This window comes from Zonotrichia albicollis, chromosome 18, assembly GCF_047830755.1.
Source record: "Zonotrichia albicollis isolate bZonAlb1 chromosome 18, bZonAlb1.hap1, whole genome shotgun sequence".
In the NCBI taxonomy this organism is placed as follows: Eukaryota; Metazoa; Chordata; class Aves; order Passeriformes; family Passerellidae; genus Zonotrichia; species Zonotrichia albicollis.
Genome location: NC_133836.1, coordinates 8,934,785 through 8,949,048, shown reverse-complemented (window position 1 = coordinate 8,949,048; position 14,264 = coordinate 8,934,785). Strand labels below are relative to the sequence as shown.

Sequence of the window (14,264 nt, the reverse complement as noted above, 5' to 3'; positions counted from 1 at the left end):
ATTTCATTCACATTCCTAACATTTAATTTAAACCTACTCTCTTTCAGTTAAAACCATTCCCCTGTCACTCCCATTTTAGTCTGAGTCTTCAGAAAATAAGGGTTTGCAAAAATTTTTAAGGGAAGTCTCAGAAAACAGACTGAGAATAAAGAACCTACATAACTGTTATGAAACAAAGGTTTAAATTCAAGATTAAGTTATTTAAAAGAGATATAAAAGCATCAGAAAAATAAATGAAAAAGGTATTATTGATGACAGAATAATAAAAGTAATTCAGTGGAATTGCTTTCAATTGGAGTTTTCTTTCCTGTTTTTGGAGAGAGTGAAGATTTTTTCTGGCTTTGGACACAAATTTTATTTGTGAATATGAGAAACTGTATTTAGTGAATTGGACTGAAAACAGACTCCACAGTGATACTGTTTTTGCAGAACTCACAAGACCATATATGAGCATTTTAAATCAGTCTAAGGCCCAAATGCAGCTTAATTTTCAGACACCCAGGCAAGCCATTCTCTCCTGTTCCTGAGGCTCCTGCAGCACAGGGAGCAGAGCTGCACTGCACCTACAATGAGAGTTGCAACAGATTTAAATATTCCAAACTAAGGCCCTCTAAATATCTACAGAAGCCCTTAAGTCAATTCATTACTGATACAGTAAGTGACAACACTTGTGTTTGGCAGACAGTGCAACTGGGAGCCCTGACAAATCTCATTAACAGCACATCAGGGGCACTTAGATTATCCTTTACACACAGTGCCAGTACTGAGGGTATAATGAGAAAAGGAGCTTAAACTTTAGTGGGACTGCACTAATTGGTCACCAAGTCCTGATTAAGCCAGGCTTCATAAATAATTACTGAAGTTCAAGTATCTGACACAAATTTATCCGAAAACACTTAATGAAGATAGTCACTTCTAAACTATACAAATAATAAAAAAGGCATGAAAAATGAAAGAAACAGAGAAATAGGAACTTATTTACCTGAACCACCTGCCTTTTTTACACTCCTTGTGCAAAATATTTCAACCATTTAAATAACTATAGTTTTTTTAAATTAAGAAAGTGTAAAGATAATCTCTCAATTACATTAAATAATGCAAATATTTAGAAAATACAGAGGCATTCCAGTAACCTTATATATATAAATATTGCATATATAAATAACATTGCCCAGATAAAAATAACTACAAAATAATGTTTTACAGAATCCAGAAGTTAGACTACTGGATCCACTTTATTTATTTGTTCATTTACATTAATTAAATCAGTAAAGAAGATCCTTAACTTCAAAACTGCAGAGACAACTCTTTTGCCTTATAAACTGGAATCCATAAAAGCATGTGCCAGCACATCCCCCCCAGATGGCAAAAGAGGAAACACATGGAAAGATACCCTAACACACATATCCTGGATATCCTGGCTTCCTCAAAATCCTTCAAGGAGATGGTAGTTACAAACATACACTCAGAATAGATGGATTCCAAGTATTTCAGAGGGGGAAAGGCAATCCAAAGTCTTGGGTAACTCACAAAGATCAGACTGTGACACTCTGTGACAGCACCCTGAATGTCTGTCCTGGCTCAAACACAGCCCAGGAATGAGGGCGCCTTTGGAAGCAGCAAGCATGATGGAATTCTTCTTTCTCAGGACAGAAAGGGATGAGAACTCTGCTACCATTCATTTCAGACTGGGGGATGTTGGTCAGGATGTTCTAGCTAACTCCTGTGCTGGAAGCTCATGAGGAGCCAACCACCTGGAGTTTACACAGATCCTTCTACAAGACTCTGGCCCACCGGATTATTCTGTGAGCACCAACCCTGCTGCCTCCTGCTGGGAATTCCTGTGCCAGGAGGGACTCTGAGCTCCTGCTGGCTGCCAGAGACACACAGGCACTGCAGACACACCGGCCAAGTGCCCCCTCAGCTGCAGCAGCAGCACTGGGATAATCCAGACAAGGAGCTCACTCCAGCCACAGAACCTCTCTTACCAAGGGTGCACTTGTGAAGAAACAACTTCTACCTCACTTCCATCACCAAAACACAAGCTATGACATGACTGAACAGCCCCCAGCACACCCACTAACATCCCTGCTGCTTCATCTGAGCTGGCTGGCTCAGGTCCACGCCCTCAGCACGCAGCAGGTAAGACACTGCACAGCATCACCTGAACTGGCTGGAGCAGGGACATGCAGCAAACTGGAAGCACAGCTCCAGTGACATCTCACCAATGACCCCATGCCGGGAGCCCTTCCATTGTTCCCAGGACGTTATCCTGATTGGCATGGGGCAAGGAATCTGAAGAATCGGTGCCTGGGGTTGCTTGGCTGCTGTGTTTTTAATGGTTTTAGGCAGGAAAGGAGATGAAAAGGCCGGGCCCTGGGGCTCCAGCTGCTCCGTTCCGTTCCTGAAGGACAGCGCACAAAGGCCGCCCCTGCCCCAGCACAGCTGGGCTCAGCCTCTGCAAACTGGGTCACACACTTCAAACAGCAAGGGGAATTCTACAGCACGCCCCAGCACGGTTCTTACCAGCTTTTACAAAATACTGCTTTATTATCTTCCTTAGTAAATAAATTAAAAAAAACAATAAAAAGACAACAGAATACCAAATATCCCTTAATTCATAGCTTATTTGGAAGGTTACTTTGGTGATAAAGCACATGAACATTGAGATGTTCAGTCCAAAATGCCTTTTCCCTGCACAGTGTGCTAACATTTTTGATCAAGAATTTTACATACAAGTTTCCAGAAATACAAAAAATAATCCAAGACTACCAGAAGCATATATAAGAATATATAAGTTATTAAAATGGTAATGCTTGAATAGCCTTTTCCCAAAACATCATAACAGTATCCTTAAGTAAACCTAAGCTGCTAATAATATTTTGTTGTTTTGCCTATAAAACATAAAAATTTATTAATGGTATTAGATTAATACACTTGAATAAAATGATATTAAATTGCTTGGAAAACTCTATAAACATAAGCATGTTTATATCAAGAACACCTTGATCTCACCTTCATGTATTTGCAACTTTTGCCTGAAAAATGCATGTGGAAACACTTATTTTAAAATCTCTGGTTTAGAACTATTTCTTCTGCTAAAACACAAATGCAGACTATATCACATTGGGTACACTACACAATTTTTCAGAGTAAGTAAGAGTTAATTCAGCTTTAGCATACACAAGATTACCAATTAAAATAACACCAGCCACAGATATAACACACCAACTTGGTGTAGGGTTTTACTGAAACCATAAGTAATCCTCAGAAGAAACTCAACAAAGATGTGCATAACATTTCAGAACTTAAACCTTGAAAATATGAAAATATTTCTCTGGGAACTAAGCCTCTTAAACTGAAATAGAAAAGCTTATTTTTACAGAAGTACGAAGAATTATTGGAAAATACACAGTATTTCTTATTACTCCATATTTCTATCACATTTATTTTGACAAGTCAGGAATAAGAACACATTATTTAAAATTAAGTCAGATTGATCTTTATTATTTTGCTGCCTAGTCTCTCCTCATTTATACTGGTGTTGGCAATACTGTACATATATATTACTATAGCATCACTAGACACCATTTTCAAGGCACATATATGATCACATTGCTGAATTTTTTAAGATGGCTAAAATACAAGTACACAAATGTGCAGCATTAAAATAACTTATAAGACTTCTTTTTCTCAGAGTCAAGGAAATAAAACTCTCACTGCATCACAGCAAACTGCACATGCACAGTCAGTTACTTTTTCTCTGCTGAGGAATTCAAATCTTCATAAAAATTTAAATAGAGCACTTCAACTTATTTTACTGTGCTTTTACTGCACTATGTCACCATGTAATGAAACACCTGAGTGCCATTTGCCAGAAGACATTTTCTGTGCCAGGAGCAAAGCTCTGTGTGGGATTCAGCCAAGGTGCTCTGGTGCTTCCACTGTTTCTCCAGGGCTCCCCAACCCCGATGTTTCCATGTGAAGACACTGACCTGACTGGCAGGAGTTCCTGGCATGGCACAAAGCAAATGCAGCTTGCAGCAATGCTCAGTGTCAACTCTGGTACCACTGATTTAGCTATTCCCTGGATGAGTCCTATGGCTGCTCCCAGGAAATTGAAGGCAATGATGATTTCAAGGATCTGAGAGGCAGCAGTGCTTTAAGTGTCTGCAGCCTTCAGATTTCGATGGCACTGATTAATGCCCAGTTTTCATGCTCACATAGAAGTGAACACAGCTATTGACCAAAACTGGCTGTGGATGCACTGAGTGAGCTTTTACAGAGGGAAAAGTTCCTGGATTAGGTCTACAGGATGAGAGCTGGCATGGAATGCTCAGAACTCAAGAGATCTTTATGTTCCAGCACATCACATGAGGCTGTCACGTATGGGACAGTGACAGCTAGAAACCCGTTTGGGAATGGCAGTCCAAGAGCTGCAAGTCCCTGCAGCCTGACTGCAGTGCCACTGCCCCATCCACGCTGGTTCACAGAGGGCACAGGGGCTGCCTGAACCCCGTTCCTACCTGTCAGCCTTCTCACTGAGTAACAAGGACAGGAACAAACTCTAATTCTAAATATTTTATTGATGGAGTAGTTTTCTTCTTAAGGCTAAAAATACCCAGCGCACTTTTGGAAGAGGGGATGACCCATAAATTATTTAAGCTACAAAAAGCAACAATTATTTCTTTCATGTGTTCTTTATATGGAATTTCATTAAAAACAGCTTAACAACTTAAGCTGCTCGTACAGTTCAAAATAAACTGATTTTCCCCTGAATTTCCTTCACACTAAGAAAACAATCACTACACAATCAGCAACAATTCTTACATAAGATGGTCATCATTTTTCTTTTCAGTAAGTTGTTTAATATTTCATTGTGATGCTTTCCGAAACCAAAAAAAAACCCCTATACAGACTGTGAGAATGAATTTTCATCATACAGTGAAAGGCACTACCAATGCCTCAGATCAGACAAGTTCTGTGAACTCCAAACATACAGATCTCCTTTAGAAAGCTGTGTGACAAAATAATCAAGTTTGCCATTTCCCTTCAGTAGCGTGAAACCTATTTTAGACACTGCTGTAGGACGACAATAAAATGTGTAGAATTATTTAGGAAGCGACACATAATACTGAAGATACTTAGGAAAGGAAACCCACAAGTTCTGCACTAAATTTCCTGTCAAAAGCATCTGGTCTGCACTGAAAGCAAAACAAAACACAAGCACACAGGGATCTGTTGGAACTCCCTCTGCTGTTCCCTCAGTCCTCCTGGAAGAGCAGCAAAGCCCACCCTGCACTCAGGCCCAGCACTGCCTGGGCAGGCAGGCCAGGCCCTCTGTTGTTCTTAGGCTCCCTCTCACATCTCAGCACAAGTAGGTCACGGCCACTGCCATGCTCCACTTCATCTTTGGCTTCATTCTGAAATCACAGCCCTCCCATCCCTCTCCTTTAATGCCATTCACAAAAACCACAGGCCCTGAAGGACTTTACTCCTTGAAAGCCAGCCCTGACTTTTAACTCCTTCCCTGTTCACTTACACCCAGCCCAGACCTCAGTGTATTCCTGACATGGCATCAGTAACTCTGGACATTGGAAACTTGAGATGAGCAACTCTGCCACAAGCAAAAAAGCAGAAAAGCAGACTTCAGAGATGGCTGTGTTTCTCTAGCAGAAAGACACCTGCTGGTTTCCACCATTCAGGGGGGACAGATCCATACAGATCTCTTTCCACACTCAAGGAGAACAGAGCAGGTGTTTTCAACAGGGATTGCCAGTTCCCAGACTCCAATCTGATCACTGTACACACATGTAACTTATTTCTATTACTTTATATAATAATATGGCCTTAAGTAATATTTTATAAAATGTCTCTTTTTGGCTATTAAGGTTTAATGTTAAAATACCTAAACACCCTCAGCTCACCTCTTTCCTTGCAACTATTCCTTACTGCTTTATCTAGAACAAGCTGCTGCTTAGACCAAGAGCTTCACAAAGAATTTACCTGGAATTAACATGAATCAATTTGTAAAGATAGCTTTTTGTGCTATGCTGAGAAAGCTTAAAAGATTAAATAAAAGGTGTCTGGACAGATTAGTCCCCAAAGCCTCCTTCTACTTGTTGCTACTGTCCACAATTGACTTTACTGTCCATTTTTGCAGTCTTTTCTGCAATCTTTCAGGAAGATTAGTTAATTTAATGTTATATATATAGCAAAAAACAAAAGAAATCTGAAATGACACAAAACTTATTTCAAATTAGGCATAATTATTATTGCTACATAAACACTTTTGAAATGGTGCATATCCAAAGGATCTCTAGTGACAAGAACTTTATAAAAATAAGGAGAGAAACAAACACCTCCCTCAACCAACAACAAACATTATCTTCTTCAAATCAAGAGTGCACCCTCCAACCCTTAAATCCTCAGTGTCAGATTTATATATGGAATACTTTAAACACAAACTGAGTTTAACATGAACTCAGGTTTTGTGACATCTTCCAGGCTAGATTTCTTTATGTGCAGACTGCTCGTCTGTTTACAAACGCAATTATCCCCCACAGAACCCTCACTGTGCAGGTTGATTTGGTGTTACACACACGTAAATCAGACACAGGATTTACTAATCTGGCAGAATTCTAAGGTGACATTACCTCCCACGCCAGTGCTGCTGCTGTTTTTGACAGACATCATCTACTGTATCAGATGCTTAATTTATTAAATTGATACACACCAGGAACAGGCAGGACACTCACAAGCACATTTAATCTGAGCACTCAGGCTGCAATGACGTGGATAAAACAAACAGCTTTTGCTGAAAGGAGCTGCCTCTCTTTTCCACAAACTGGAATTGACCCCTACTTACGTCACTTAAGGGAATTAATCTTGCAGAAAATTAAGCTGATGTTGGTATGATCAGAAAAGCAGCAGGAAAAGCGAGGGAGAAAGGTGGTTACGCACAGCCAGGACAGGGGAAGCTATGGAAAAACCTGGACCTTTCCATGGCTCCTTGCCATCAGATCAATGTGAAATCAAAGGTTACACACACACAGTGTCAGCCACAAAGTAAACAGTAACAGAGCAGGTAACTCCAAGCTATGTTAACACTTTCAGGTTTTAGAAAGGAGACAAATCCATGGTCAGTTCCTGAATTCTCTCAAAACCAAATGCAGTTTATAAGCAGCTGGTTGCTACTGAAGGAAGCCAACGGTTTGTAGCATTGCACTGTAACATTTCTGCAGCTAAACCTTGCAGTGAGATCACAATGAGAGGGAAAAGACAGGTCTGATGTGCAGGATGATTTCCACCTGTCCCCACCCTGCCATCAGACGCTGTGTGACTGCAGCTGTGCTGGATGGATGAAGAAGTTGCCACCCCACTTCATCTCCACTGCTCATTACCTTCAAATCTCCCAGCATAACTGCGTGTTTAGTCACTTCCTAACCCAGTTCTGTCAAAATGATTCCCGTTAGAAAATCTGTGTTTCAGCTTAACTCAGATTATTTTTGACAGAACTTGTTTAGCGGATGACTATAAATGCAAGTACCAGAAGATCTGAGAACATTGTAACCTTTAGAGCTGGAGAGGAAATAGCAAGCAGGGGAGCCAGCTACCCCTGTTCCATGGCTGTGCTGCAGTGGGAGAAGCACATTAATCACTCCTATAGGTCTGATCTGTCAGCCTGCCTGAGCAGGGAAAGCCATGTATTGAGGGTGGCATCTTTAGGGAAAATAAATCAGGAAATCTATAGACGACTTCTTTTACAGCTTAAAATGTCAGGCTGGGGTTTAGTGTCCAGAAATTAAAATAATTTGTTATAACTGCCTGCAATTCTGTTGTATAATGAGAGGAAAAGGCAGATGCTGCTCAAAAGATATTAATAAATGTGACATTTCTATGGAGCTAATGGATAAATACCAACCTCGCCTTCTTATCTTAAATTATCATAACAAGGCCTGAAAACTTACTTAATTGCTTTCTATGTATTACTGATGTGAACACGCTGTCTGTGCTTTTACTTGCTACATGGCAAAAGAAGCGGAAAAACTACCACCAAAATTCAGCATCCAATTACCACCCCACAATCCACAACACTGACAGGAGCAGGACCTGATGCAGAGATCTCCTTACCTTTTATTAACTGGCTTCTCATCCTTGTCATAGGGCCGTATGAACCATTTCCCAATTCTTACGAAGTTTTTATCCATCAGGCATCTAGAAAACAATTACAGCAACAATTACTAGTTACATCTAACAGTGTAATTAAAGGGAGTCTTTGAAGACAGTGACTCTGAGGGATTAAGAAGCTGAATTTCAATCAGACTGAAATAAAAGTTTGTAGGTTTTGGGTTGCACTTTTTATTTTCCCACATCAGTCATAGAAAATCCCTGCCCCACGTCATGATGCTGTCATTGATGCTGAACTTCACACAAGCATTTTCCCCTCACCTTTGCCACAATCTTTTCCACTCTGTGCTACTCTTTCTGCTGATTGATCCCTCATTCTAGTTTTCACACTCCTCTTCTTGAACAAAGGCCATTCATTAGTACTGACTCTTTTCTATCCAGTCTTTCAGATTTCAGATGATAAAGATTATGCATTCCCTTATTTTGGCACGTAAATGGTACAGTATAGGAATGACAGAAAATTGCATTAAGGGAATATTAACAAGGATTCAATTTTCCCTTCACATGATCCCCAGCATGATTTCAGGTGCTGAAACTCCCACAATTACTGCTCTCTCTGTCAGAAACCACACTTCATCAAATATACTCCCACATCACCAAAATTAGAGCAATAAGTTCCATTTTCTGTGGTCCCTTTGAGAGTCCAGTTTCTTTTTAGAAACTGCATATTCTTCTTAAAAAAAAAAAACCCACAGTGAGGACTCAAAGTGATCAATACCCAATTTAAATGGACAAGTTAGGGAGTGCCTGGTGCCTTTCTAAGTCCACCTGTGCAGATGAATCACAGGAGCAATTTGCCAAACCTGAGTATGCCTCATACATTAAACATGTACACTCAAACATGCTGCCCAAGGGATCACACACAGAAATTCATAATTAAGGCATATTTTTCAGTAAGGTAAATAATATGCTTCAAAAATTCTGTAAAACTGGTTATTTGTTGTTAGTGGTTTATACACCATTACAAGTAATATGCAAGCCTTGCCCATACATTTCACATCTATTCAGTATTTTTTATTCAGATGAAAAAATTGGATTTTTCCCCTCTTCTAAGTTTTCCAATAGTTTGTTTCTATAGCAGCTGCTAGAGATCAGCCAAAACAAAGGGGAAAAAAAACTAAAAATCACATGAAACTTTCTGGGCAAGTACATTCTGCAAGGTTCAAAAAGCTGTGTGATCTACACTTCAAAAGCATACCTAGAAGACACAGGAAATGGACGACTGACAATGTAAATACTAATATGCTCCTAATTTTTCTGTATAAACTTGGCAGAACTTTCTAAAGTTAAAGCTGAAGAAAATTCTACCAGCACTTTCTCAATTAAAGCAAAAATAATCTACTTCAGTTGAATAACTAATACCTTAAACTGACTACGAAAGCTAAGGCAGCAGAGATCTAAAGACATTAGTAGAGGTCGGGAAAAAAAAGCTTCAGCAACTATTTCCCTAGGAAATATTTGCTATCAGAGACTCTGTCAGTGCCAGCATGTTTTATACAAACAAAAGGAAGTCTGTGAGGTTTACATCAGATCCCTAAAGAAAATAATCTGTAGTCGCAAAAAAATGTAATAAACTCTTCCCATCACACACACTTCAATGCCACATCGCTGTGTCTCACCACAGCAGGTTTAACTGCCTCAAGCTAATGCTGCTTTTCTAGAAAAAAAGTCTTCATTTGTCCTTAAAAATCAGTCAACCCTCCATGCTAAACTAAATCATGGGTTATTTAAGGAATAATCCCATATAAAATCAGAGCCATGCCTGCAGCAGCATGGATCTCAGATGCGGCCGGGTGGGCAGTTCATGATAGTATGGTTATTTTTGCTGTATAAGCACTAAAGGTAACTAGTCCTTCACAGTGAGCTGCAACAATGGACTTGTGACAAAAAAAAAAAAAAACAAAACACTAATACATGGTCATAAAAAGCAGTTAGTTAATGATATAAAGACATGAAACACCCTGCAGGTCCTGGCTTCTCTCCCCCCTCAGGGCTGGGTGATCCCTCCCTCAGCAGCGCAGCTGTTCCAGCTCTTCGCTGGCGCCTGACGTCCTGTATTTCTGATTTTTCCATGAAAAAATGACCTGCCAAGGGCACACCAATCGTTACGAAACGACAGCATAATATTTTGAGTACTCATCCCTCAAATCTTGTAATGTTTTCTATACTGCCAATTAACATAATCTGAGCATTAGTGTGCGGGGGGGAAGAAGGAAAAAAAAATTTAAAAAATAAAACACAATCAGTTGTGTAAAGGCCATTTTTCTTGCCTTTGCCAGAGTTAGGTCAAAGTTGTCCCCACACATCCCTCGGGCTCCTCCTCCCGCCATTTCCTTCCCGCCACGGCCGATCCCCCTCAGCCTCCAGCAAAATAAACACGAAATAAACCCCAAACCCTGCAAAGCCGCAACTGCCGGCACCACCCGGCACTGATGGGCCAGAAACGGATCCGAGCCTTCTGCTGTATTAATGGGGCATTTCCTGAACACCGGGTAAAACAGGACTTTAAAGGTTAAAGTGCTATTTAATAAAGCCTGCACACATGTTGCTATTACTTTAAATGAAGTAATTATTACGTTAAGTTCAGATTTGGTACAGCAGACCAATTAAAAATAATAAATAAAAAGTGAATAACTTGAATTAAATTCAACTAATAAAGTGTAAAAACTGTAGTCAGCAGAGCAGCAAGAAGATGCTCATGTCTAGGGCTGGGACTACAGCAGGAATTGTATCAGCTTATCATGACATGAACCATATCAGCTTATCATAACATTAATCATATAATCTTATCACAACATTAATCATATAATCTTATCGTGACATGAATAGTTTCAGTTTATCAGGACATGAACTGAGGCTGTCAGCAAACACCTGAGGTGTGTTCACCAACTACTGCTGGAAGAAAAAGACTCCAGTCACAGCTGGACAGAACAGTTCTGTTGACTCTGCCAACTGATTTCAATTAAGTTATATATTAAAAAGAAATTAAATTTATTTCACAAGTTTAAAGAGGTCCAAAGAATAAAATTAACCACTTTGCACTTAAAAGTCAGCTGGCTGGGTACCACAGATTAATAAACACATATCAAATTAATTTTCCTTTTTATATTATACAGCTGCAAAAGAACTAATGAACATTCTAGACTTGGAATTTAATTTTTATACTTTCATTCATTCTAAGTACCCTACAAGTTTTATAAAAATCCCCTGAAGAGACTGATGGGATAGAAAACAGGGAATAAAACAACTAATCCTTGTACCTGGGGATATGCACACAGGTAACTCAGTCACCCCATGGAAACACAGCCTCGGGAACATAATGCAAACCTCATTACCAGTAAATCTACATCAAAGCAAACAGGACACTAATAGAGACAAGATGAAAGTGTTCTCCATTTGCTTATTTTCTGAAAGAAAAAATATCCAAGGCTGCATTCTACAAAATTACTGCAACACAAAGGTGCATTCTATTTTGTTGTTGTTATTATTATTATTAGAACCTCAGAGAAAGTGGGAATAGTCTAATAACATTTAATTGTAAGAAGATATCCAAATTTGGAAGAACTAGGATGTAATACAGGAAGGTGATGATGACCTGAAGAACTGCAGAAACAGAAAGAATAAAATTATATAGCCCAAGATGCCATGTCTCACTCAATGGGCCTACAGAACAAGATAGTCTTAAAAGGTGATAGCTGGATTAAGAAGAAAAAGGGCATAAGTGTATTAACTAATCACAGGATAACTCTGCAGTCAAGTCATATATACATATATATATGTGTGTGTATATATATATATATATATATATGGCTTATCAGAGCAAGAACTGTTTAGCTTCACTTTGAATATTGTGCACAAATGTAGTCAAATTTTAACATTCACGTAACCAGGATAATTGAGAAAAGAGAGTTAAGAGCTTTAAAGATATGTATCATTTAACCTCATCAAGGCAGTGAAGGTCAGATACAATTACACTCTCTAAGCACTTGCAGAAGGTGAAAACTCCCCCTTCTTTGCTTTTAAAACAACTCCTTAGTAAAAATCTGAGCAGAAATATGTATCAATATTATTGTTTATATGAGTGTTGAATTTGTTTGCACAGCATTTTATGATAAATTACCAGAGTCAATGACTTAAGAGACTCATCTCTGTCCTGTTCTCTTGGATTCAAAGTCTAACTCTAAAAAATGTAGTTTAAGATCCGTAATAATATAATTGCTCTTTAGGTATCCTGTATGATTTTAAGTATCCAAATGAAATATTTGAGAGCACTAGAGTTTTTCTTACCTTTCCAGAAGATTATGAATTGCTTTGAAGAGCAGGGTCCTACACTCATAGGAAAGTCCATTCTCCCAGAATCCTTCTTCCACCACTACAAAAACACAAAACGTCAATATGCTCAGAACAGGGAAATACAAACATTTATCCAAAACATATCTTCAACAGCTTTAATTTTCAAAGTAGCATGTTGCATTAAACTATTTCAACTATTACCTATATCACCCGAGCAGCTTTAACCTTTACTTGCCGAAGACGCAGCCTTTGAATTAAAAAAAAAAAAAAAGAAGAAGCAAACACAAAAGCATAAAAGCAAACCCATTTGTTTGTAGCATTCCGTATTCAAGTACAGGGGTGAAGAATGCACGATCATTCTTTGCTACCACTGCTGAGAGATCCTTTAAAACTTAACCACAGATGCCGACAATCAAGAAACAAAGTCAATCATTAAAGGTGTAAAAATCAATTTACATAACTGAAACAACATGAAACAACTCCCCTGAACCTCTCGCTGTCACACTCAAGTGCAATTCCTCCATTGTACTGACTTCAACTATTGCCATTTTAGCAATACACAGCAGATTTTACACCGAAATAAAAACTGTACACTCAGTACTGAACTGCAGAGATTTCCGAGTTTAAAAAAGTAAGTCTAATTATCTCTCAGAGTAGAATGCAGCCTGAATTAGTCACCTGAAGGACAGACAACCCTCAGAAATATCTGCTGTCCTTACTCACGGCTTTTGGGTGCTAAAACTACCAGGAGTAGCACTATTTCTGGTATGCCTGTACCAGATTCCAAATCTTACTCAGCCAGAAAACGCAGAGTGAAAACAGATGATAAAACAACTTTTTCAAGGAGTAAGAATTCGTTAATTGTCTGAGTTCTGTCATTTCAATTTCACAAGAGTAGTCGGCAAATCTTTAAAAGTGCAAACATAAAATTCTACAGCACCTTAAAAGCGCTGAATACTTCACACCCCTCCCTGGCCAATTTGCAGGACGAGACCTCCCAGTAGCGCGTCTATCGCTCCGAGATTATTATCTCAGCATAGTTTACAACCATGTTTAAAGGCAAGCTTCTAAGGAGTTAGTGCTCCATGGAAAATACTAATATTGTCAGCAGCCTTCAAAGCCTCGAGCCGCTGTTCTGCTGCTTCTGCAGGAGCTGTAACTCACACACTCAGACAAGAAAAGGAATATTTTTTGCATGTGCAATGTTGTGATATGTTAATGTCGGTAACAGAGCCTCTCTCTTCGTGCAGAATGGAAAAAGCCGGGTTTTAGTACCTAAAATCACCTTATCTAACAGCACAGGACTTGCCGGGAGAATGGAGACACAGACCTGTGCCCCCGGGCACAAGCGGCAGCCAAGGAGCTTTTCCATAGAAACCACTGCAGGCCCTTTAATGCTTGCCAGCCTCGCTGACACCGAGGATGTAATGGGCCACGGCTATTTACTGCACAGAACTCTGCTTTCATGGGTAAAACACTGTGCTTAAGGGACTCACAACCCCCGTGCACGGTCAGAGCCATTGATGTATAAATTCTCAACCGCCCAGAACTACTGCAGCCCCAGAAGCTGCGAGGCAGGTCGAGTCTTGCACTTAAAAAATTCATAATCCTCAAATATATGAAAAGCTACAGATTAGTTACACTATGAGAGATCACACCTGCATGAAAATTCAGTATTTAAATTAAAAAATCAAAATTTTGGACAACATCATGAAATTGACAGAACCTGTAAAAGTCAAAATAAATTCACTAGGCTGTACTGCCAGTACTGCCCCTGCTTT

At 39.4% G+C, this 14,264-nt stretch overlaps 1 protein-coding gene across 1 annotated transcript in view; it reads right to left on the bottom strand.

Annotated features, from left to right (window-relative positions):
• MED13L (mediator complex subunit 13L) overlaps window positions 1-14,264 on the bottom strand; it is a 166,689-nt gene that overhangs the window by 72,993 nt on the left and 79,432 nt on the right. Inside the window, exons 3-4 of the mRNA XM_074554372.1 lie at window positions 12,478-12,562; window positions 8,134-8,217 (exon numbers count right to left, since the gene is read on the bottom strand). Coding sequence (XP_074410473.1) covers window positions 8,134-8,217; window positions 12,478-12,562 — 169 coding nt within the window. The remainder of the gene's footprint in view (window positions 1-8,133; window positions 8,218-12,477; window positions 12,563-14,264) is intronic.